General features: G+C 28.6%; 2 protein-coding genes across 2 annotated transcripts in view; both read right to left on the minus strand.

Moving 5' to 3' along the window:
* Nucleotides 1-218: 218 nt before the first annotated feature.
* LOC145830035 (uncharacterized) lies at nt 219-1,895 on the minus strand. The gene is made up of 3 exons (XM_082937931.1): nt 1,702-1,895; nt 858-976; nt 219-565 (listed from the first exon to the last, which is right to left on the minus strand). The coding sequence occupies exons 1-3, from the start codon at nt 1,755-1,757 to the stop codon at nt 420-422; spliced, it is 321 nt and encodes a 106-aa protein (XP_082794057.1). The 5' UTR covers nt 1,758-1,895; the 3' UTR covers nt 219-419.
* A 3,719-nt stretch (nt 1,896-5,614) lies between these two features.
* The window catches only part of LOC145828785 (fibrocystin-L-like), a 49,260-nt gene continuing 29,993 nt past the window's right edge, over nt 5,615-24,881 (minus strand). The window contains exons 56-84 of the mRNA XM_082936535.1: nt 24,602-24,784; nt 24,101-24,209; nt 23,506-23,689; nt 22,945-23,111; nt 22,436-22,519; nt 21,968-22,201; nt 21,691-21,794; nt 21,461-21,590; nt 21,078-21,247; nt 20,605-20,780; nt 16,587-16,738; nt 16,135-16,300; nt 15,715-15,826; nt 15,347-15,473; nt 14,877-15,050; nt 14,064-14,241; nt 13,619-13,704; nt 13,153-13,324; nt 12,726-12,794; nt 9,240-9,375; nt 8,729-8,834; nt 8,302-8,429; nt 7,983-8,093; nt 7,636-7,698; nt 7,223-7,417; nt 6,635-6,853; nt 6,316-6,371; nt 5,978-6,138; nt 5,615-5,778 (exon numbers count right to left, since the gene is read on the minus strand). Coding sequence (XP_082792661.1) covers nt 5,615-5,778; nt 5,978-6,138; nt 6,316-6,371; nt 6,635-6,853; nt 7,223-7,417; nt 7,636-7,698; nt 7,983-8,093; nt 8,302-8,429; nt 8,729-8,834; nt 9,240-9,375; nt 12,726-12,794; nt 13,153-13,324; nt 13,619-13,704; nt 14,064-14,241; nt 14,877-15,050; nt 15,347-15,473; nt 15,715-15,826; nt 16,135-16,300; nt 16,587-16,738; nt 20,605-20,780; nt 21,078-21,247; nt 21,461-21,590; nt 21,691-21,794; nt 21,968-22,201; nt 22,436-22,519; nt 22,945-23,111; nt 23,506-23,689; nt 24,101-24,209; nt 24,602-24,784 — 4,116 coding nt within the window. The remainder of the gene's footprint in view (nt 5,779-5,977; nt 6,139-6,315; nt 6,372-6,634; nt 6,854-7,222; nt 7,418-7,635; nt 7,699-7,982; nt 8,094-8,301; nt 8,430-8,728; nt 8,835-9,239; nt 9,376-12,725; nt 12,795-13,152; nt 13,325-13,618; nt 13,705-14,063; nt 14,242-14,876; nt 15,051-15,346; nt 15,474-15,714; nt 15,827-16,134; nt 16,301-16,586; nt 16,739-20,604; nt 20,781-21,077; nt 21,248-21,460; nt 21,591-21,690; nt 21,795-21,967; nt 22,202-22,435; nt 22,520-22,944; nt 23,112-23,505; nt 23,690-24,100; nt 24,210-24,601; nt 24,785-24,881) is intronic.

Genomic DNA, 24,881 nt, shown 5'->3' on the forward strand with positions numbered 1-24,881 from the left:
AAATAAAGTAATCTACAATGATAGTTTCACAAGTAAAAAGCTTGTAAATAGAAAAATTAAGATTTAAGATAAATAATGAAAATATTATAAATATTTAAAACATTTTTAGAATTTGTCTGTTTAATAAAAAATGTAAAATTACAGCTTTTAAGTTAAATAAAACTAAACTTAAAATATTGTAAGTGTTAGAAAAAAGTTAAAGCCTTAAGCTTGCTTATGAATAAGTATGATAGTGTCTATGATTCTAAATACTACGGAACAAAGTTTTTTAAATAAAGTTTAATAGTCATTAAGATGAATGAACACATTATAATTTAAATAATTATTAAAGTTAAAAAAATTAAGAGGAGCGATTTATAAATATAACTAAAAATAAAGTAATTAAATAAAGTTTAAAAAAATACAATGGTAATAAAAATCTATAAGTTTTTTAAGGAAGGAATCTGGTGTGTCTCATACTTTTTGATGACGTCATAATAGCTCGGAAGGGGAATTTGTTTGCTTTTTCGCTCCATCGTGATGCTATACGGAGGAGAATTTTTTGCTGTAAATTCAGCTTTTTCTTCTGTTAAAAACGGTAAAGAAAAACTTTTCAAATAGTTTAAATATCAAAAAATACACCCATACAAACTCAACATAGAAAAAATAGAAAAAAGCTTGCTTATCAGTTTAAACTAAGTACATGCTGCTTTTTATTTTATTTTATATTTTGTTTTTTATTGGCATTTGTTAGATGGAAAAGTATATTTTTTAAACCATACTTAAAGATAATCTAATTTAAGTTTTACTAGCTGCCAAAGTCTAAGTTCACTAACGTTTTACAACATTTAAAAGCACGATATTCAAAACAAGCTTACTTTCAAGCTTCCGTTTTACTATTTTCAACTGCAGCACAAGTACAACCGAAAACAAAACGAATATGAATGCAGCAACTGAAAATATTGCCGCTCTTTCGAAATCAACGTGGGATTCGTACCTGAAATTTGATTTGATAAAAAATATAATGAGTACCGTTTAAATAGTAATGTAGTAAGTTTATACAAGTTTGATTTATATAACTTATTTTTTCAAATAGATTACTTAGTCATTAATAGTTATAGTAATGTTCTTAGAAATTTGTATAAACATAAAATTATTGTTTATGTTTATGCCTTTTTTTTAAATATAAGATTTTAAAGTTTAAGTAATGTAAGGCAACTACATAAAATGCATTTTTTTTCGTTTACAGTAGCTCGGGATGATTTTTGTTTTTGATTTATCTTTGAAAAAAAAAAAAAAAACATGACATTCATGTTTTATAAAGCTTCGTAAAACTTTTAAATATTATCGATGTTACTTTTTAAGTCGTTCGTAAAGTTTATTTAAAACCTTTTTTTAACATAAAAAGAAAAAAAAAATTCAATAAATCTATTATCTTAGTACGTTTTTAAATTTTATATTTGTTCTAAAGTTGTTTAGGCAAGATGTATTTGGTAAAATATTAGTTTGAAACGAAATACTTTTACCTTTTTAAAGTTATTATTGAGTTTGTAAATAAAGTTACTAAATTATAAATTAATATAAATAAATGTTTGTTATTTGTCAAAATACTGATAAAAGTAGTGGAAATTAGATTACCATTAAAAACTCTTTTATAATATTTTAGTTTAGCAAAAAATGGAAATAGTTATGTGTATCAAACAAATATAAAACTTAACAAACATGTTGTCAATATTTTCATTGCTGGCTAAAGTGGAAGTATTACTTTCCTGCCCCATTTTTTTTTTTAAAACTAAGTTTGTAAATTATAGTTTTTTAAAACAAAATATTGTTTTTTTAATAAAATAAGAAATATTAATATTTTTGTCTTTGTACATGTGTGTCTGTGTAGCTGTTTTTTTTTCATAAAAACTAGTTTTATTCTTCTGTAGATTATAGATAATAAATTCAAAATTTTGTTTTTTATTAAAACTTTAAAAATAAATTAAATTCTATTTTAACTAAACTAAATTAATTTACAGATAAAAAAGGAAACATTTAAAACAAAACTAAGCTGTCATGAAAAAAGTATTCAAACAACAAAAATATAAAGCTTAAAAGCCTATAAAATATTAATTGCATCTTTAGTTAATGTTAAATTATGAATAACTCTTTAAAAAAAGTACTTAAACAAGTTTTAATTTGAATGAAATACTTTGATTCCCTTAATGCACATATCCAACTAAAACTCTTCATGACTTTTTAAATATCATAGAAATAAAACAACTTGAAACAAAATATTTTTCTGTTTAACGTGTTGTTTTTAAACCAAACGTCTATAAAGAGATTTCGTTTTATACTGATAGATTAAAAAGTTGTGGTTCACTGTTGTAATTTACTCTTTGATATTTCCTCTTTTTTTTTTTTTTGATGATAAAGCGTGCAGTATATTGCATGCTTTCTATTCATGAGAAAAAAAAGGAAACTCAAAACTGAAAATTACAAAAATGCGTTGTATCTTGTAAGGCGTTCAATTTTTTTTACGAACAATTGATAAACTCATTTGAAACTTTTATATCTAAATTGCAAAACCAAGTATATACATTTTTCTCTAACATTTAATCTATTGTATTTTCGTATAATTCTTTTAAATATAAAAACAACAAATAGTTCAAAGAAATCAAATCTAAGACACTTTTGCGAACAGTTTTCTACCATACAAAGTTATTGTCTTGCAGAAACAATTAAACTTTATTTTTATTATAAACTACCAGGGTATCTATCTTCGGCTATCTTGAGCAGAATCGAGGTGTAACAGAGGTGTAATAAGCATTAGTATGTACTGCGTAACCATGAACTCGCTTGTTTATTGAACCGTTGGATTGTTGTTGGTGGTGGTGTGGTAATACACATGTTGAAAATAACACTTTACTAAGTTGTGTTTTTCTTTTCTATCGTTTCGTAAATTTAATAGTCGTTTTTTGTATCTTTTAAGGAAAATAAATGTTTTACAATTACATCAACTAAAAAGTTTTTAAAGATATTCTTATTAGCAAAACTGACAGTGTAAAACAATTAAGTTCATTCAATCTAAAGTTCAACTGAGCGTAGATTTATGCATTGAACACGGCAGTTGAAAAGTTTCAAAGCTAAATACATTGTTTTTATAGAGAAGTAATTACTTAAAAAAAGTTTTACCTTTTTTAGACTTGAATACTAGCATATAAACTTCTCTAATAATGATTTGTCTTTTAAAGTTTGGCTTAATGTTAAATGTGTTTTTTTTTCATAGTCGTTGAGTAAAAACTTCAGACGTGGTAAAGATAAAAAGTGTTTTAAACTAACTAAAATTTATTGTTTTAACAGTACCTCTAGAGCTTAACAGTACCAAATTATTTTATTTACTTATTTCAAACTGTTTTTTATGGGAAAATATACTTATTACCTACTATAAAAAAATAAATATCTAAGATAGAACACTAAAAAAAATACTATACGGATGTACAAGTAAAATTCAAACTAAGCAAGCACTGCAAATTCGTTTCTATGCAGATAGTTTTACGGTTTTTCAGTTTTTCTTTGTAATGCTTTGCTTTCAAGTATTTTGCAGTAATAAAATTTTAAGAACTTTAGTATCACAAAAAAAGTTTTTACCAAAGCTAAAAAGTAAAAAAAAAAGTTTTTTAATAAGATTATTTTGGTTTAAACTAGTAAATTCAGCTTAAAAAAAAAACTAATTTAAATAATATTAATAAGTAGCTATTTGAAGTAGCTTGAAGTTTATAAGTTAATTGGACTTTGACAAAGGATTAAAAAAAAAATATTTTGTTTTGAGTATAACAAAAATTCTGTTTTCAGTTGCAAAGTTAAATGAACTGGAGAAGTCGGTTGTTGAGGAGCAACAGAAAAAATTTAAAAAAACTTTATGGTGTTTTTGACGACTCACAATAATAAATAAAAGATCATTTTTATATACTATTTGGTCTAATTTGAAAGAAATTTTAATATCTTTGACTACTATTTTTAATTACTAAAAAAAAAATTAATACTTTTTGTTAGTTTTACTTACATTCAGTTTTGGTGATTAGATATCAAGCTTTTATTACAAATTTAATTTTAATGAAAACTTTTAAACAAAATTCAGTTTTGGTGATTAGATATCAAGCTTTTATTACAAATTTAATTTTAATGAAAACTTTTAAATTAAAATAAAAGAAGATAAACTATTTTACATTACTTTATATATTTAAAGTAAAATGTTAACGAAAATATAACTTCTTATAAAACTTTTATTTTGGCAAAACTTAATTTTTTCTTACGATTTTACTAAACCAACGATCGTTCCTTTTCTAATTCTAAAACTAAAATTAAACTGATTTTATACAATTTTATTCTAAAAACTTATACAGAAATTGTTTAGATACTTTAAAGTTATAAACTTTGTTATAGTAAATTATCAATTTAAAATATATTAAACTAATTAATACAAACTAAAGCTTAGTTTGAGCTTTGAATGTATAAAACACGTTCATTCATTTGAAAGTTAAAGAATAATTTGTTAAATGTTCAAACTACGATGTTTTAGTGTTATACATACATGAGACACTATACACAAAAACTAAGCATATTTCAATATTGTACATTCAAAATTGTGTAGAAGCTTTAATCTTTGATAAAATTTAAACAAATAAAACCTGTTATAAAATTTTTACTTATCTTATATGGAGGCTACCTGTGTCTTTATAGAAAACCTACCCTTACGTAGGAAAAACCTGATTATAGTGTTTCTTTACTTAATGTTTTTTTTGGTGTTTATACTTAATTGATTTTTATCATAATAAGTATTTTGATTATATACTTTTTTAGCAAACTTTGTATGTAATTAAGAATTGTTTATTTTGATTAGATTCAAAATACAAGTTGAAATTTACTCATTCATACTTTGTAATTAATGACGAAAATAAGGTGGAATATATTTGATTTAATATTTTGAGTGTCTTTTATACACTGTTTTAAGAGACAACTGGACTTAAAATCTTTGCATTGTTATTGTACTTTATCAATATGCTAAACTTAAAAACTTAATAGTAGTGAAAACTAGGAGCTGAATTTTTTTTTAGATTATGAGTTGTTACTGTGTTTTGATTAATGTTTCTTTTTATTTCTACAATACTATACGAAATTGAACCAGGATTTAAAAAAGTATTTGATTTGTTTATTTATAGTCGTTCATAGTAGTATTATCATTAAAAAATTTTACAATTAATTTCTCGAAAACTTATATAAAACTTTCTAAAACTTAACCTATTTCAAAATTAATCTAAACAATTAAGATTGTCATGAAAAATATATGCCTTATAAGATTTGCTTAATATAGCACTGAAGGTTATAAACTTCAGTTTTGAATTAGTGTTTTTATAACTAATTATGATTCAAAATTTTTGAAGTTGCTTCATAAAACAATATTATTTATTTTGCAAAACATTCAGACTCAAAAATAAAGATCGCATATAAATTAAAATGAATTTCAAGCGACTTTTAAAATGTTTTTCATTAAAGCAGCTACAAATTAAATAAGTTGATTTTATGAAAGTGTTTAAGTTACTTATATAAAAAAGAAAAAAATCATAAAAGCACACAAAATTTGTCACAACACTCAAGGGATGAGGCTTAGGAAGCAGGAAGGGTTGGAGTAGGGGATTGTTTGTCCCAGGTAGGTGAAACTTTGAGAGGCCATTTGGTGAATTAGGTAGGCCTGGCACAGGGACGCCGAAGCTTCGTCGGTTGACGCGACGACGAACTCGATTTCAGTTTGAGAACCTGTAAGCAACTTGTTGGTTAACTTTTTAATGGTGATTCAGTATAAAAAAATGCTTTGAGGTTTGTAGTTTAGAAATCAAAAAACGCAAAATGTTATCTTTTGAGAATATTATACCATACAGAATAAAAATAACTTTTCACTTTTATTTAACACAAGCTTTTAATAAAAACCTATTTGAAATTAAATAATAAAACGTACCGGATGTGGTGGCAGTGACGCTGTCAACTTGAGAATTTTCAGAAATTTCCGGGGACATCATACCGACGACGAAGTTATTGTACGAGGACGCCAATATTTCTTCTTCTTGACTGCTGTCTACCGACCTCCTGTGACGGCTTCTGCCCGTTCTCAAGTTTGTTCTGTGTTGTTTGGGCTAATGTTAATTAATGTTTAGAGCTATCTGTTGTATTTATAGCTGCCTGTTTTTAACCGCATGCGAATATATAAGTAGAAGTTTACTTAAAACTTAATTATAATTTAAAGGTTAATAATTGTTGCGCTTTTTATAATAGAAAAAAAGTTATTACTATTTTTACCTGTAAGTTCTTTTGACTGCAGTGGTTTCATTTACGTTGTTTTCTGCAGACATCACCTGAATTGTTTTCATTGATTATGTTTATAAACTATTTAAAACAGGTGAGAAGTTTTTCAATCTGCATTTTCTTAAAAAAATAGTTAGGTTATTTTTTTTTACTTTGTGAATATACTGAGGCAAAGAAAAAGTTTACTTTTGAATCCTAGAAATAAAATCATTTAATCTTGTTATATTTCAACAACAGCCTAAAACAATACTCACTTAGATAATAAAATAAATACTAAGTGATTATAAAACATTTTTATACAAAAGAAACAAACTTTAAAAGTTGGGGGGTAAATGACCATGGACGGGTAGATGTTGGGTTCGGTTGCTATGGTAACCTTGAAGTTGTACCTGAAACCCTCCTTGGTGTCCGCCACCCTCATACCCGTGGTAACCGTAGTAGCCATGGTGAAATTATACGAGTCCCCGTCGAGTATCGCCTCTCCGGAATTCCCCGGATCTGCAAACTCAACTTTCACCGACCAACCGTTGCCCTGGTGATTGTTGTTCGGTAAAGTATTATTTGGTTGAATGTTTTTTATTCCAAGGTTGATTTATTTTTAAAATATGGTTTATTGAATATTACAAAGTTATTTGTTAAATTTTCCAGTTATAGTAAATACTTGGTTAAATATTTATTTATTTTAATTAGTTTTTGTATTAAATATTAGAAAGTTTCCATTTTTTTATCAACTAAGGTGTGTATAAATTAAAGGATGAACAGAAATAAAAACGTGCTTTTCTACAACTTTGCTTTTATTTGTTTAAGCGTAAAGTTCTAAAAGACGATTTTTTGTTGTCAACAAACACTTACTATAGTTAGAAAAAGCTTTTATTTTAAAATAAAAATCAAAAACGATAACCTTGTAGCCCATATTAGCGAGTTCTTGACCTTCCGCGTCGACAAGCAGCAGTTCCAGTGTTACATTCGCGTCTTTTCCTATCAAGCTGCTGTTTTTCAAACTGTCTTCGTTGCTCAGTATTGCTCTGACTGTTCTTTCAATCACTGTTATTGGCAAATCGACTTCGCCGAGGTTTATAGTCGTTGGCTCAATTATCTTCAAATTAAGTATATCATTTTTTTAGTATAGCATGTAAATTTAGAGACTTTTAGTAAAACATATTTTCTTCATACTACCAACGCAGTATTAGGTTTTTTACTTTATTTATTAAAAACAATTTGCAAAATTAAAAAATATTAAGGTTAATAAAAAACTAAATCAACTGTTTTTCAAAGTAATTGAAACTTTTTTCATCTGAAATTTTTCAAACTAACATTAAACTTCAACGTGTGGTTTCCTGGGTGTGATATCGCTAGTTGCTTGAAGTCTGCGTATCCCTGATAAAACATATTTAAACTACACGATTGTCAACTTGTTTCAAAAATATTAAGTTGCTTTTTAGTTAAAAAATTTTTAGTTACTTATGAATAACTCTTAACTTTTTGGAGTTTTACTTAAATAATGCCTTATGTCTTTTAGATATACATTCAAAAGAGTATCAAAAAAATTAATAAACTATCACAGCGTTTTTGTTCAAAAAAAGATTTTTTATCTTGTAGCTGGTTGCTGTAGTATGTTGCCAACATATCGTACCTAAATAACTTTTTCAGCAAACACTCACATTTTCGAAAATGACGGTTGTGGGTCCGACCAGTGACGCTGGTACCCCTGTTTCAGGTTCAAGCGACATCTCAGCTTTCCACGTTCCGCCCAACCTAGTAATTTCTGAGTCCTGTAAAAATTTAGATCACCAAATATTGTTATACAAAGATTACATTATGAAAAATTGTTCAAAAGTGGTGTTACTTTGTGATTTAAATCTTTTTTTAGAAAGCGTTTATTGGGCTTATTCAATATGGACCTTATAAAAAAACTTAAGTGTATACTATTAGTTGAGTGTGAAACAAAGAGAAATAAATACAGCATTTTTCTCCACAAACCTCATTATCGAATATGGAAACTCTCGACAGGAAGTTGTTGTTCAGCTCCTCAATGGTCTCCTTCATGTTTTCCACCTGCTGCTTTGCCGGCATCAGAATTTTCGTCTGCACTTCCACGACGTCGCTCGCTGCAATTTGTTATTTCAAACCCTGCTTAATCTTTAACTCATGATTTTCAACTAACAGTTTACAGTTTAACACGGTAGTTGACTATTTGAAAGGCTAGTTCAATCATTTTAAACACTATTGTCAATAACTGTTTAAATAAAGTTATATCATTAAAATTCATGATTAATTTGGTTGTTTTAGTTACAAACACTTCCAATTGTTTTTAATATTGTTATAGGTAACTGTTTTAGTCAATTTTTTCATTTAAAATTTATGACTAATTTATTAATCACAGTAACTATTTGTATAAAAAACAAACCATTGGCAGGAGGAAGGACATCAGCGGTGGACTTTGTTGCTTCTAACTGCAATGAGGACACGTTGAGGGCGTTTGCCAGTTCTCCCGTCTGAAAGTCCTGGATCAGCTGTGGACAAATTTAATGTACATAAAAGTGTTGAAGTTGTGCAAAGGTTACAAAGTACTACAATGTGAAACACATAAAAATGACTTAGTAGTTTACTTTGTCAACTATAAAATGTTGTTATTTAATGAAGGATCTATACATCATTTAAATGTGTAATATAAACAAATAATAGCTTCAAAAATGCTACCGTTTAGAAGTCCTCAATCAGCTGTAATTGCACAAATTAAGTTTGACGTATCGTTCATGAAAGTGCAAAGTTATATTATTAATAGGTGACCAACTACTGCAAATAAGCAATAGACAAAATTGGTTTGGTAAACTAACTTGGCATATTGAAAAAAAAATGAAGAATCTATACACCAATAATGTGTTGTATATAAACAGATAACAGCTTTGAAATGCTACCTGGCTTGTTTTATTATTAAGTTCTTCTGCGATGGACATTCTGTGTTCTTTCGACGAGTTAGTGGTTACATCGCCGGGACTTTTTATAATAGATTCGTCCAAAGTAAATGAAAACTCAACTGTGCCATTTGTTGACCTTGAAACAATTGTATTTATTTTTTGTTTAACTAATTTAAGAAAAAAGTTTAACGGTATTACATTACACGTAAAACTTTTTATTGTAAGTATGATATAATAGTAGAATGTATAACTTAAAGTATAAAGAAAAGTAGTAAGTTTTCTAATATTTTATTAGGAAAAATTATATTGTCTTAAAACTAAACTTGCAAACTTTTTATTAAAAAAAAACAATGTAAGTACCAGGGGCGTCGCGTGGGGTGTTGCACTGCCGCAACTGCACCACCTTGAAATTTTGTAAGAAAAAAATAAGTATCTGTAACGATTTCGTTATTTTTAGAACGAAATCTCTTTTAAAACTCCAATTTTGAAAACGACCATTTTGCCCACTTCACTGCCGCAAACTCTTAGCTGACTGCCGCAAATGAACTCAAAAAAGCAAAATTTCTTCAAGAATTACCGCAAAATCAATATCTTGCGGTAAGTAAACTAAGTTGAAAATTCCCTAAATCAGGACATGCATAAGTATCATCTACAAGCTATTGTAAACATATAATAAAAACAAAGCTAAGCTACTGCAAAGGATTAAACTTGAGTTTATGTACCCACATGATTTTTTTAAATTTAACAGATCACTTCTATTAAAACTGGACAATAAAAGAACAAAACTTGTCATAAATTAAATATTTTGAAAAAAAAAGATAAAAACCTTAAATCATCTTAGTCTAAGAAATTTGATTTTTTATTTTAATCTGCATACATAAACTTAACTATAATTGATCATTGTTATCATAAATTTAATAAAATATTTAATTAAATTATATTTAAATGTAAACTTTAAGTTCTGAAAAAAAAAATTAAGAAAATTATAATAAACTTCTAGTTCACTCTTACAGAAAAATAATCTAGATTTATATTAAATGGAATTTAGTATTATTGAAACAGTCACATATTTAAAAAAAGTAATTAGCCTTAACTTAGAAACTTTGATTACTTAGAGTAGTTTAACATTTTATGAAAATTTATTAAATTTTATATGACTTTTGGTTTAAGTTTTTCATAAACAAAACAAAAATTTTAGATAAAATTGTTGAAATATGGTTGCCTTGCCTCATAATCAGGATAACATAGAAATGTTAAAAACTCAAGATGACCCAAAATAAATTAAAACAGACCAAATTATAAAAATATTCAGGCTGACTAAAGCAGTATTAGTTTTTTACTCTGAAAATAACAAGCTTATTTATAATTAAAAAACAAGTGTTTTACCCCTATGGCCACATGAAAACTAACTAACCAATTTTTTACTGCTATAATGGTTACATATTTATTAATAATCTTTTAAATTCTTGAAAAGTTTAACAGCCTCACCAACTAAACTTTAAAAAGTTGAGCTCCTGAGAAAAATACTGTCATCAAAATGAAAAACATATTAAAATTAAATAAAGAAAAGATACCTACAAAAAACATATTAAAAAACTAAACCTCCAACAATCTTAATCTTAATAAAAATCTTAATGTTTGTAAAAAAAATTGTGCAAAATAGTGAGGGTAAGAGGGGGGGGGGGTATAAGCATTTTTTTACATGTTGTTCTTATTTTAACTTTTTCAGAAAGCTAATAGTTACTCTTTAATAAACTTGAAATTTCCAATTAAACTTTTAGTTACAAGTGGTCAAAGCCAGAGAGTACAATAATTTATTATACAAGGAGCAAACCAAAACAGCAAAAAAATACAATTTTACTTAAAACCTATATTCTCCATCATTCTTAAAGCAATTTTTATCAAACTTTTTCATCCAAAGTTTTATAAAATTTTATACTTTTGTTGAAGAGAAGTTTTAAATTTTTAAGTATCAATATATTTTTATATATACAAAAAAAAATTACTTTTGTTATAACATTTTTTTTCTCAAGTGTTTTAAATATCTATTTTAGCAAACTGTTTTGTTTTATAAAAGAAACATCTAAAGACTTTGAGTCCAACTTATATAAAATTTCTAAAATTTTTTTACTAAGTAATGTAAGTTGTTCTCTTGCAGTTTGTAATAATAATTTGCGAAATAAACTTGCAGTTTGTATATAACATTTTTTTTTGTTTTTAGACTTTTTAATTTCCTTGCCAAGTCTAATAAGACATTTATTATTTTGTTAAGTTAATTATTAATAAAATAACCATTCTTAGTATGATGTTTAATCAAATATTTTTAAATAAAGTTGAGACAAAATAAAGAACTATTAAAGTTGCTGTATTTTTCAATATAATAAAAATTTGTTTTGTCTAATTTTTTTCTACTGTTTAATATTTTCTACTTCTTAAAAATTAATACTCATGAGTGAGCTAACATTTTTAAGTCTTTTAAATTACTTAATTTTTTTTTATATTCCTATATTTGCTTTAATTTTTTAGAGTATTTACCTTTTTTTTTAAAGTTATTTTTTTAAATAATTTTTTGTTTAAAAATAAAACATTTATTTTTAAACAAAATTTCCCAAGTTACATTAGCAATTTAATGTAATTGTTATAGAAAAAAGTCTTTATTTAAGATGAAAAAGAGTTTTAAAGTAGGGTTTTTTTTTTAATTCTGCACCACCTAAAAAAAATACCACGCGACGCCACTGGTAAGTACGTAATAATGTGTATCAGGGACGTGGCTTGGTACGTTTCTGCAAATCTACAGAAACGTATACTTATGTGCGAAAAAACTTGCTTTTGTTTCAGCTTAGCTTGAAAAGACTCTGCTTTCTTAGCTTTTAGTATTCATTTATGCTTAGTTTGCACTCCTGAGAGATAATTTTGACATATATGTACTCTTTAGCATTTTTTGTGTCGTAAAAAAATTGAACAAATTAAATACATCCAAATTGTAACATTTAGCGCGTTAAAGCTTTGTTTTGTCAAAAATCTACAATGCAAAATTAAACCTATTGGAAGCTGTAGCTTCAAAAATCAAAATCATACAATTTTATGTTACAAAAACTTGCATAACTTGTTGTTACTATTGACTACGTTAAATGTTTGATTTTATACGTTTAAATGTTTGAATGAAAACAATATTAATGTTTTTGAGTTAAATTGTGATTTTTTTTAATGAATGTTTTCTGGGTTTACACAAGTGGCATGACATAAATAGTCATATGGGGTGTGGAGCAAAATAAATTGCCTTGTATACAGTTATCACTCGTACTTCAACATTCAATTTTTGATGTATTAGCATAACTGCGTATTTTCAGATTAAATTCAATAATATTAGAGGTAGTTTAAATTGCTTTGTTACCGCTAGGACGTATTATTTCAGATGCTTTAGGTTTTGCAGATTCGTAACTTTTTTGAGCTAGCTACGTCCCTGATGTGTATTAAAAAAAAAACCTCTTATATCTTCCATCTTCACGAACTATTTCGACCACTTTAATTTTATGTTCAGGGATTTCCAAATACCTGCAAAATTTTAAAGTTATATTTAAAACCAACTATTTATTAATAATCTAATTCGCGATAGAGCAAAAAGATGGTTTTTCTAACAGAATTGTTTTTCTTATGAAGCTGAAGCTTTAATTTTGTAAAAAGATATATATAATAACTTAACTAAAAGTAACAATTGATTGAAATATTATACTTCGAAAAATATTTCGTATACTTTTGTGCTATATTACAATCGACTCTTAAAATTTACCTTACTATATAAATCTTACACATAATCATCATGCACTTCAGTAAAAAAACAATTATTTTTAATAATTACTGACATTTAATCTACAATTTAATTTTTTACATTCTATAAATAAAACAAACGAACAGAGCGAGGTTTTTGACCAAATTGGCGCCGAAGAACTCGTCGACCGTGACGGCGGGAAATCCGAACGTGATGACGATGAGGGCGGAAGTTTTGATGTCGATTGCGTCCGAACCCCTAACCACCACGTACAAAATGTCGTTGGCCATGTCCATAAAGTTCGCTCCCGTTGATCCTGTGTATTGTTTTCAGGGTTATTTGGAATTAATGATTTTTTTATTGTTTTTAGCATATAAAGATATTCGTACAACACATTTTAAAACATTTAAATAAACTTATTAAAAAAAAATTTATAAACATATAAAACTGTGATACTTTAAAAGTTAAGTTGTTTATTTTATTGCAAAAACGATGCATAGTTATTTTTATTTTTATATAAGATTTATTGCAGGTATACTTTATTTTATGGCAAACTATATATACACATGTTTATGTATAATATTTTTATTTGAATATATAATAAAATTACCTGCTGAAAGGTCTGGGATTTCGCTTTCGTTTGGTTCAAAGTAATTATCTGCTTTGTATACATCTAACTTTTCTGGTTTCGGGTAGCTATTTAAGAAAAACGTATTAGTCGTACATAAATACAAGAGCATGTTAAATAATCTAAATCTATACTATTTTAACATAAAACTCTACATTTTAGATAAAAAAAAGGTGTAAAACACAATTTATTAACTAGATTCAAATTAAATTAAATGATTTTAGCTATTTTCAGACATATATGACATAAAAATTGATTAAAAATATATTTAAACGTACAAGCATAACTTTAAAACTTGTAAAAAACTAATTGCTCAAAAATACATCTCAAAATAGGTTATCTCTGTTGTTGCTAAAAATTATTTGTTCGTAGTAAGTAGAAATATCTGTTAATTAGACAAACTAAGAAGTCATGCATTCAAACTGACTAAATTCCCAATCTGACGGCTTGAGTTTCATCGGCGTTGATGAGATGGAGCCTGAGGTCGCGCGGCGGGTACCCGGTGAAGTAGAGGTCGTAGTGGGTGTCGGTCGCTATCAGCGCGAAGAAGGTCGACAGCCGCTTCTGGCACGTGTAGCCCGCGCACCAGCCGTGGTCTTGCGGTCCTGAAGGTTGTCAACTTGTTCAAATTAAAAGTTCAGGGAGGTATGAAGTTTTGCAAGCAAATTGCTTTACACCTGCGGTTCTTAACCGTTTTATCATGTTTCACCCCTTTTTGGGAAGATTGTTACCATGTTTACCCATTTTTGGAAAACAACTACCAAGTTTACGTTCAATATACAAAATAGTGTTTAATTTCAGGATTTAAAGGATTTTTTGAACTTTAAGCTTATTAAATATATAAAGTCGTAAAATTTAAAAAGTCTGTTTAATTAAAAAAAAATTACAGTAAGATACTAACTTTAAAACTAAAAATAAATTAATAACTTTTTATTCACATAACTTGTAAAAAAGAAAACTTTACCCATAAAGCAAGAGAATTTACCCCCAGGGGTAAATTTACCCCTGGTTAAGAATCACTGCTTTAGACTATACATTTATTTATTTAGTGCACCAACCATTGGTCCTATGAAAGAAACAAATTAAATATGTTTGTAGTACCAACGGATGTTTTGAAAAGTTAAAATTGTGTTTTTTAGCTTTAGTTTTGTAATTTTTTGTATTTGTGTCAATAGGTGCAAGGCTGTTATTTTTCAAAAACCAACTGTTTCTAAAGCTATCAACAACCCAGGCAACTGACCATTGTTGAGATCGATGTAGCGGTTACCGAGCAACGCCACCGGAGAAAGCCTCCTCAGTTCAGTGTCTTCGTCCATGCTTTCGATCACCAGCATCGTGTAGTCCTTGCCGTTTCCGCTGCAGTCGAACGCCTGCCACTTTTCCTTGTACGTGCAGTTTCCAGTGTTCACTATGCCTGTTGAATTTTGAATGGGCTCAATTGAGCTTTGGTATTAACGTTTCCGCAACTTGATATGTACAGCAATTTTTTGAGACATGTTTGGCAAGTGCAATGGTGGTGCTTAAATTTTACGAGGTTCAAAAATCCTAAAAAACAAATTTTTAAAGTATAAAAAGCATGAAAGCTACATAGAGTTTCAACTTAATTTAAGCAATTAAAAAAATTACATTTTACTAAAAAATTAAAGAAAGAAGCTATTTTACGTTCATCGTTTAAAAACAAAATATAAGGCAACAACTGTTTTAACATACCTCTGTGATCAATTATATCTTCCACGGGTATTCTGCTCCCGTTTGTTCTCGTCAGCATCGTCTTTGGAATCCTGTAATCTCCCAAACCCCTCTGCTTCATCGAATTGTCGTCCCAACCGTATGCGGCCTTTATAACATTAATATTTTTAGATAGTTTTTTTTTGAACTGTATGCAACCCTTAAATTTTATTATCGATTATACAATTGCAGAAAATCATTTACTGCATTAGTGAACGTAAAATAATAAACGTCATTTTCGTGGTAATCTGTAGTTAACAAGACTCTTTTAACACTCATTGATAAAAAAACACCATACTTTTATAACCAACAGCAACCAATAGTAGTCAATAAAAATAGTATGTGCTAACATCGGGAATGATTGATCCCGGTGATCCGAGCAGGGATCCGTCGGTGTCTTTGATCAGGACGTTTTTGTGGGCGTCGCACTCCATGTCCACGCAATCAGACGGATTTATCTTGCTGGGTAAATGCAAGGACGTTATAAGTAGTTTTATGAAACTGTTCAACATTTACAAATAAAGTATTTGTTTAACTTATTTCTATAAAAAGTAATGTAAAAGCGCCTTACTAATGTTTTTATGTAAATGCTAGTTGTCAAGAGCATCAAAATTACAAATAGTCCAATAAATTAAAACTAAATTGTTTTGATTACATTAACAAAAAATTGTTCACAGTCTTTCTACAGTAGTTCACTACTTGTTTAAAAAGGAACGATTTTGATGAAATTATTGTTTAACTAAATTATTCGACAATTAATTAAGACTTACCCAAGACTGGGTCGCAAGTACAGCACGATGGAGTCATCTTCGACGTTTTCCAGTGTTATTTGTGACAAGTAGGTCGGAGGGTAAGCGTCTTCGTTGGATTTGCTCGACTGGAACACCAGGTCCCTAGAACTTTCGGAGTTCTTATTGAAACCGTAGAACGTAGAGTCTGAATAAATAAATGTCTTTGTTTAGGGAATATAAGTAAGTGGAAAGTATATAACTTTTCGTCAAGTAGCTAAACGTCTACTTGAACAATTTAATGAAATTAATCAATTATATAATGAAAAATGGTTATATTTGATAAAAAATGACCAGTTCAGTTGTTCTAATTGATAAATATTTTCTTTCAAATTATTTTTCAAATAACATAAACAAAATATCAAAGTTATCAAAATGAAACATATAGAGTTATAGCACTCGTGAATATTTTCTTATTCTAACACAACACCAACTGTGTATTTCCAGTTTTCCCCTGATTGCCGGGTAGTTCATGTTTTTCAACCAGCCCTTGTCGGGCGCGCCCGTCAGCCCGCTCTGAAACAACGGCAGCAATATTCCTACCTTGCCTCCTGTTTGCGACCTCGGTGGCTTCTTGCTCGCCGTCCTATGAAGTACAATTAATTAATAACAGTTAACTAAATAGTTATTTTTATATAAGTTCTTTTTCAATTTTTAGATAAATAAGTAAAACTTGAACGTTTGAAACTTATTTAATTAAAAGTTTAAGTTCTTTGTCTAGTTTGTGTTTCGATTAATCATTTGTATAATCATGTTTTTGTATTTTTTAGGAATTGAAGTATCAATTTGAACATTTGCAACTTATCTAATTATAATTTAAAGTTTTGAAACAGTTAAACTATTTACTCCAGGGTTTCCCAAAGTGGGCGATATCGCCCCCCTGGGGGCGATTTTAGTATTTCGGGGGGCGATAATTAGCAAGGGGGCGAAAGGGTGGGCGATAACTAGTAAGGGGGCGAAAAGGGGGCGATTTTAAAATTTTGGGTTGTCATAAAATTTTTACTTTTTATTTTGCTATTTTACTAATTTTAGATTGCTATTAAATATTTGACCCTGTGGTAAAACTTAAACAAAAAAGTTTATTGTGTTTATGTAAAATATAGAGAAAAAATCAAGTACTTATGACTCCTGCTTTCAAGTTAATTACATATTTTCAATTATATATTTTTTTAACACTTACATAGATCATAGACGATCGGAACTCATTTAACTATTTTTTAACCTTACATATATGTAATTTAGGATCATAAATGGCTTTTAAAAAACTATGTTTTCTACTCATGATATTTCCAATTGTTTTTTGAAAAGTCATTAAGTGAGACTAAGAAATAAAACTATACAGCCAATTTACCTAGAAAAACCTGGAATTTGACAATTTAGGCAAAAAAAAATTTTAACTTGGAATTTTTAACAATTTCAACATATTAAGTAGTAAAATTTGGATTTGACACAAAAAAGCTATCATATAGATAAAAATATGGATCCCTTCGTGGCAGATCTTTTTAAAGTAAACGACTCACAGAAAACCTTCTCTGACTTACAAACTGGCCTTGAACTTAAAGTAATTTTTTCCAAACAACGAAATGAAAGCTTTTGGACTCAACAAAAACTAAGGCAAAAGTATCCAATCATTTGAGAGGAATTTAGATTGTTGTGTATAGTTTTTCCTTCTAGCTATGTTGTTAAGAAAGCTTTCAGTTTAGTTATCAACATCTTGAGCAAAATATCTAATCTAGATATTTATAAAAGAGGTGACTTAAGGCTCTATTTGACTGATTTAGAATCAGATTAGAAAAACTTGCAAGCATTCATGAACCTCATCCTTCGCATTATATTAGAATTCAGTAGCAGATATTATTTTATGAAGGTTTATTTATTTAATTGATCTTTTAAAATACTTCTTGTTTAACCTGGTTTGTATAGTATTTAAGTAGTCTTTTTATATTAAAATTTTTTTTTAAGTTATTTATTCTATAACAGGTTTGCATAATGTCTAATAAATATTAGTTACGGTAGACTTCCTCTTGAGTTCGCACTTTTTACCCAAAAAAAGTGCAAACTTATACTTTCTTAAACATAACTTAAATAAAGTCTATTACTAATTAAAAATTATTAAAACAAAAAATACACAATATTTAATAGCTTATATAAATCTTTTTTTTTATGAATGTTTGTTTTATGTTTTAGTTGATTTCATGTTCATTCATAACGTTATTGCATATAACATATTTAATTTTATCATTTTGTAAAAAAAATGGTAATAATTTTTGAGTTTACACTTTTTTATTTTGTTCAAAGTTCGAATTGAAGAGGAAGTCTACTGTATTTATAAAATGTTTTATGTTTTAAATATGTTAATAGCTTGATTTGACCTGGTTAATTTTGTAGTTTATATTTGTCGATTTACATTACACTAAAAGTTTTTATAGCATAGTGGTTAAAGTATTTGTTTAAAAGAAATTTATTTGACATATTTTTGTTATTACTTGTTTAATCTGTAGCAATAAAAAAACTTTGATAACCATTAAAGTTTTTATTTCAAAAATTATTTTTGGTTTTAAAAGAGTATAGATTTGATGTCTCTATTTGAAATGACTTAAAATTTTTCATTTAAAAGATATTTAAACTCAAATTTATTTTCTAACTTGATTTATTACTGTTAATAAATCTATATATTAAATAATTTTAAACTATTAATTCAACTTTTTTTGTTTTATTTAATTTTTATATATAAGCAATTAAAATATGTTATTTATTTTAATAGTTGAACACTAGCTTTTAGTTTTTCACTATTTTCTTCTGGTAAGTTATAATAGGCTAATAACTAGAGAAAAAATAAAATTAAACGGTATTAAATAAGCAATCAAAAAGACTGCTACAGTTACAAAAGAAAGCTTAACACAACTAAAAGATTTTTTTAATCAATTACTTTCTGTTCACAAAGTTAACTGTAAAACATTTGATTTTTTTTGAATTTAAATGAAGAAAAAAAAATTAAAATTAAGGTTTAGTTTCTTGAAGGTTATTTTAAGTCAAATACTATTTAATGGTATTCTACTAGAAAACATATAGTTTAAAAAGTTTAGAATTGAATTTTTAATTTTTCAACTTACTTGCTTATAATATATCTCAGCATTGAAATTAATAATTTTACTGCATTAACAGAAGCTATTTATAAACACACTTTTCAAGTGAGATAATCAACCAGTCGGTCAAACTTCCTAAAACTGGATCAGCAATAATGTTTTAATATCTATTTCATTATGTTTAAAAAAATCTGTTCATTCTTTTATAGTTTTTGAATCTCTGATATAGATAATTTAGAATATACCTATTTATTATACCTATTTAATAATTATAAAATAATTTAAGTATTTTGTGCGGCTTAAATAAGTTACTTAGTATTCACTCAAAATGTCCGAAATTCGTTAATTGAGAGATAGTTATAATGTCAGGTTTCAGTTAAGATTTCAGATGGGTAACTTACGGTCCAGATCCAATCAAATTTCGACCCGCCAAGTAACTTGGAACTACTTGTGCAAAATAAACAAAATTTAGTTTTTTGATGCTTATGATTTTGAAATACACTTTCAATTTGATTTTCAGTTACTTTAGTATTTCCTAGATCACAATAATAGTAAATCATAAATCATTTTATCTTAATTATGCTCGAGTTTTTTAGTTTTCTATATGTTATTTTTTTAAGTTATGCAGCCCGCAATTACATTTTTTTAACGAGTTGAAACAAGAAAAGATTTTTTAGTAAATATGAATTGCTGACTACAAAAGTTGTCCACCACTACCCTAAAAGTTTCATTAGTTACAAAACAATTCATATTTAAACAGGATTGATTACTTATTACACAAGGCTTTTTAATATTTAAGTATTTTAATACACTTTACTGGGCTTATAAGAAAACAACAGTACCTTATTTTCTTAAGCCCTGGAAACTACTTTGAACACAGCCCAAAAGTGCGTGTATAAGAAATACCAGACTAAATTACATTTCGAACACAACTTTTTTGGCTCAAAAGTTTGTACTTAAGAGAAAAACTACTTTTTAAAATCGTGGGGGGCGATTATTATTCAAATTTCTGAAAAGGGGGCGATTTAGTAAATGAGTTTGGGAAACCCTGATTTACTCTAACATGTTATAATAACCCTAAAGTTCAAACCTTCAAGAAAAGTTAAATTTTAAATCTTTAGACATATACTTAAGTATATGGTTGCTTTTCTAGTCAAATAGTGTATATTACTAAAACAAGTTTTTATGAAAGCCTTATAACTCAATTTGAAATTTTAAACTAACATTTCGTATACTAAATATACTTAAAATATTGATAATTTTCAAGTCTAAAAGCTTTTACATAGTATAATTCATTTTTTGAAATACCAGATGGTTTTCTTTTAAACACGTCAACTTGTTTTTCGACTCAACAACGCCAACTAACGGTGAAACGTGGCGGATTAATAAACTTCTGTCCGTGCTTTCGTCCATGGTGTCCACGCTCTCGTCGAAATGGTCGCTTCGCCCGATCAGCAGCAAGTTTTCCACTCGAGCGTACTTGTCCTCGTACAGGTGGGAAAGAGACGGAGGTCCGTACACCAGTGGCGTGTAGTCCATGTGCTGTTGGAAATTTTCATTGTTTTTAATTTGAATTTTGACTTATATAGCTTACAGTTAGTGTGTTGTCCTTTATACGGTTTTCAAGTTTGTTAAAGGTTCATACCTTTGGTTTTATAAATGACTTTAAGAAACAACGATTGCTCTATAACTGTATTCTATGGAAGGGTTAGTAGAAAGCTATTAAAAATTTAAATATAAAAACTAATCAAAACCAACTACAAAACTTAAATATTTATTTTGTTAATATATTTTAAAAGTACCAATTTATCTACGAAACTTTACCACACAAAATCTCACCCATGAATCTGCGATGATGGTGTCTTTCAGCACGACGTTGGACGGCGTCTGGTGGTAAACGCCAAAGTCCCAGTTCTTGTAAACTGTGAATCCGTTCAAAATGACGCACTTCATGCTCTCATCCCCCTTGAATATGTGGATTCCGTGCAAGCACCCGTGCGCAACGTTTCCTGTAAAAAGTTTTTTTATTATCAAGTTTGTTAATTATTATTTACCTTTCTTATTATGAACTTTATTGGTTTCTTTGATACATTTGTATTAACTTCTTTTATTTGTTGATAAAAGTGTTTTTTTATTGATATATTTACAAGAATTGAAATTATTTGTCCAATGAAGATCGAAAATTTTAATTTTTGAGTATAATGACTTTTAAAAAAACCGACCGCTCCATTTAGTTTCGGCGTCGCAGTCCTGCCCGTTGGTCCTGTACCCGAGCCTTTCTGACCCGGCCGCCACGTTGTTAACAAGCGTCGTGTTCCTGCCCTCTACCAGCTTGAAGCTCGCGTGCCAATCCTGAATGAAATTCGTGATTAGTGTAAAAATTCTATAATTATGACTGAGTCCAGTTTAAAGTCATTTTTGAAAATCTTGTACAACTCTCAAGTATTTTTACCAGGTTGTTTCTATTTTCGAACCGGTCCCAGTAAGCTCCCCTCAGCATGGCTTGAGCCACCAGGTTGTGCTCCACGACAATGTCATCCCCTCCTATCCTTATACCTGTATCAAAACAACACTAGTCATCTTTTATAACAAATTATATTTAAATTTAAAAGTACTTAGATGTTTTTTTTTGTTATTTCATCGCACTATAGTGTATAACATGCTTAAAAACAACAATTAAGCTATAAAATTAAATCTTGTAAAACAACGAAACAAGTTTTAGCTCAAACCGTCGTGAATCGGCCTGTGTACGATGTTGTTCCTCACTTCGATCCCTTGCGCCCCGAAAACACCGATACCCGTGGAATAGCTGTCGTGGAAACTGCACCCCTCGACGAACGAGGGCCTCGCGCCGAGCACGGGTCCCGTGTTAACCCACGACAACGCGAATCTGGGGTCGTAGGTTTCGGTGAAACCCTCCTGGCCGGCCCTGTGAAACTCCACGTTGGTGAAGCGGCCCCAACCTAAAGTACAAAAAAAGCACCTAATAAACATTATTAATCATTTTAAATATTTCATTAATTATTATACTACTTAAGTTGACTAAAATTTTAAAAATAATGTTCAAAATTCATGAGCTAATATCGCAATTTTTATTTCATGAGGCAAAACTTACATCGAAATTTATTTTTTACTGTTAATCTACATAACGTGAAATTTGTCCTAGTAGCTATTTATATTTAATTATAACAACAAACCAAAGATATCTGTAGCAGCAGGAATAAATCCCACCAAAACGCGAGCTCCAAACGCGTCTTTGTCTATCGTGTCGTATTCTTTTCCTAAAATTTATTATGGTGACGTAATATTTATAAAAAATTAAAATCCATATTTTTGATAACTTTGTAGATAATATTTTAGCGTTTTTTTATGTTCTTTATATTAGAAAAATTAAAAAAATTTAAACTTTCTAGTAATTTATTTAAAATTTTAGAGATATCAAAATAACTACATGTTTCAAGTTAAAGCTGTTTGTATAAAAATTAGCATTTCTATAACAAAAAACTAAAAACAAAATTTAATCAAAACAAAGTATTGTAAATGTATTGTTAGCATGTTTCCGATTATAACTTCAACAAAATGAGACTATTTAGCAAGCTTACTAAAATTTATACGCCCATTGAAAATTATCACCTTCTTCAAAGTAAATTTCTTTCATTAATAAAGCAACCTCTTTTTTCTCAACAAATCAAACTAAACAACTAACCAACAATCTTGATGTTTCTGGTAAGCAGGCCGACTTCAGCTCTCATGTCAAATGTCCTGCCGTTAATAGTGTAAGTTTCTCCCATATGCCTGTGCTCCAACGCCGAGTCCAGTCCCAACACTGCACCCGACTTCGACACGATCACCCGCTTCTCAGTTTGGTTTGACCTTATTCAAATAAATTTATTTGCTTCTTTGTCGTATTAAAAAAATCTATAGAAATTTTTAGTAAGGCTCTCTTTAACTGTTTTAACACAAGACACAAAAGCAGTCAAAAAGCATATAATTAGTTTACTGTAACGTATCAAAAAAAAAATCAGAAAAGTTTAAGTTATAGTTTCCTTAGTTCATATTAAATTTTCACTTGCTTATTCACAGTCTTTGAAATTTGAAAGCTTCGTGTAAATGCATTCAAACAAAACTTAAAATTTGAGTATTTAAATATTGCAATTAAATAGTTTCAACAAATATCTACAGGTAAAAACAGAACAGTTGAATGACTACATCAGCTTATATTTACAAAACAGTAAGAACATACACTTGTGCGATTAACAAAACTAACGCGTAGCTCGTAGTGGTTATAACAATTTCGTCTCCCACGTTCCATTCCACTTCTTCCGTCAGCTTGATGCTGGCACTTCCCGCCTCAACTGTCTCCTCCAGGTTCGTCCAATGAACGTTGTGGTGGATCCCGTGGAAATCGCACCCTCCGAAGCAACCGATCGCTTTCCTGCCCAGTGTTACTCCTGTTGAAATTAATATACTATCAGTGCATATTGTAGAATGTTACTCTTATACTTTTATACTGTTATACAGATAACAGTATAAAAGTATATCAAAGTATAATAAAAGTATAAGAGTAACATTCTACAAACATACTCGTAAGGGTTAAACCTGTGAAAATGCATTTAATTTAAAATGACTAATTATCTTTGATCAGTATGCCTCTGATATTACGAATATGTCTGAACGTCTATCAATTGAAGATACGAAATAACATTTAAATTTATTATTATAACTAAAAAAGAAGAAAATTATATATCATTTAATATAACGGCTATAATTGTACTAATTAAATTTAACATTAACTTAAAATACCAAGCACAAGATATGTATAAAGTATTCTTTTTTTTTTATTAGACACATGTTCAACTGACCTGTGAAGTCGACTTCTTCAACTGTATCAGACCTTTCTCCCGCCAAATTAATTGTCAGCTTTTTCAGGAAAGGATCTTCAGGCACGTGACCGGCAATTAGTCGACCACCCTGGTAGAAAAAACGTTTTATATATTTACATTTGTAGCACTTTAAACACCTCAACCAGAAAACTTATCTTAAAGTTTAATAACGCCTTTTAGGTGTTATTGAGTTAATCAATAAAATTTATCTAATTTTTTAGGAAAATTTGAAAAACATTATTCTTCGTATACGATCAAACTGGTATAAACAGTTGTAGTTTAATCGTTGTAATACTTGACTAACACTTGTTTAATTGAACTGTTTTCAACCAAAATAATAACAAAAATTACACTCAAAAATAAACACTACTAACGGCTCTTTTTCAATAAAAATATTTCAGAAAACAAATTGTAAACACTTCTCACAATTACCGCAATAAAAATTTAATAAAACTAAAAAAAAATAAAAGGTTGACTAACGATAACTTGTATGGTGGTGGCGTTGAAAGTGAACTGTTCGAAGTCGACATCCGGTTTGAACTGGACCACCCCCTTGACGACCAGATGGGTCAGTTCGACCGTTGCCACGTCAACCAGGCACCAGCAAAGGTCGATGCCATCTGCAGACCTGAGGATTTCAACCGTCAACGAGTCTCCATCCGTCTGTGTGAATATAAAAATCGTTTTGAATAACTCAAACGTAAAATAAAACGCAAACTTTTGGACAATACTTTGACTCAGTTATTTATGTACAACTATG

This window comes from Thalia democratica, chromosome 2 (assembly GCF_965202585.1).
Source record: "Thalia democratica chromosome 2, ktThaDemo2.hap1.1, whole genome shotgun sequence".
Classification (NCBI taxonomy): domain Eukaryota; kingdom Metazoa; phylum Chordata; class Thaliacea; order Salpida; family Salpidae; genus Thalia; species Thalia democratica.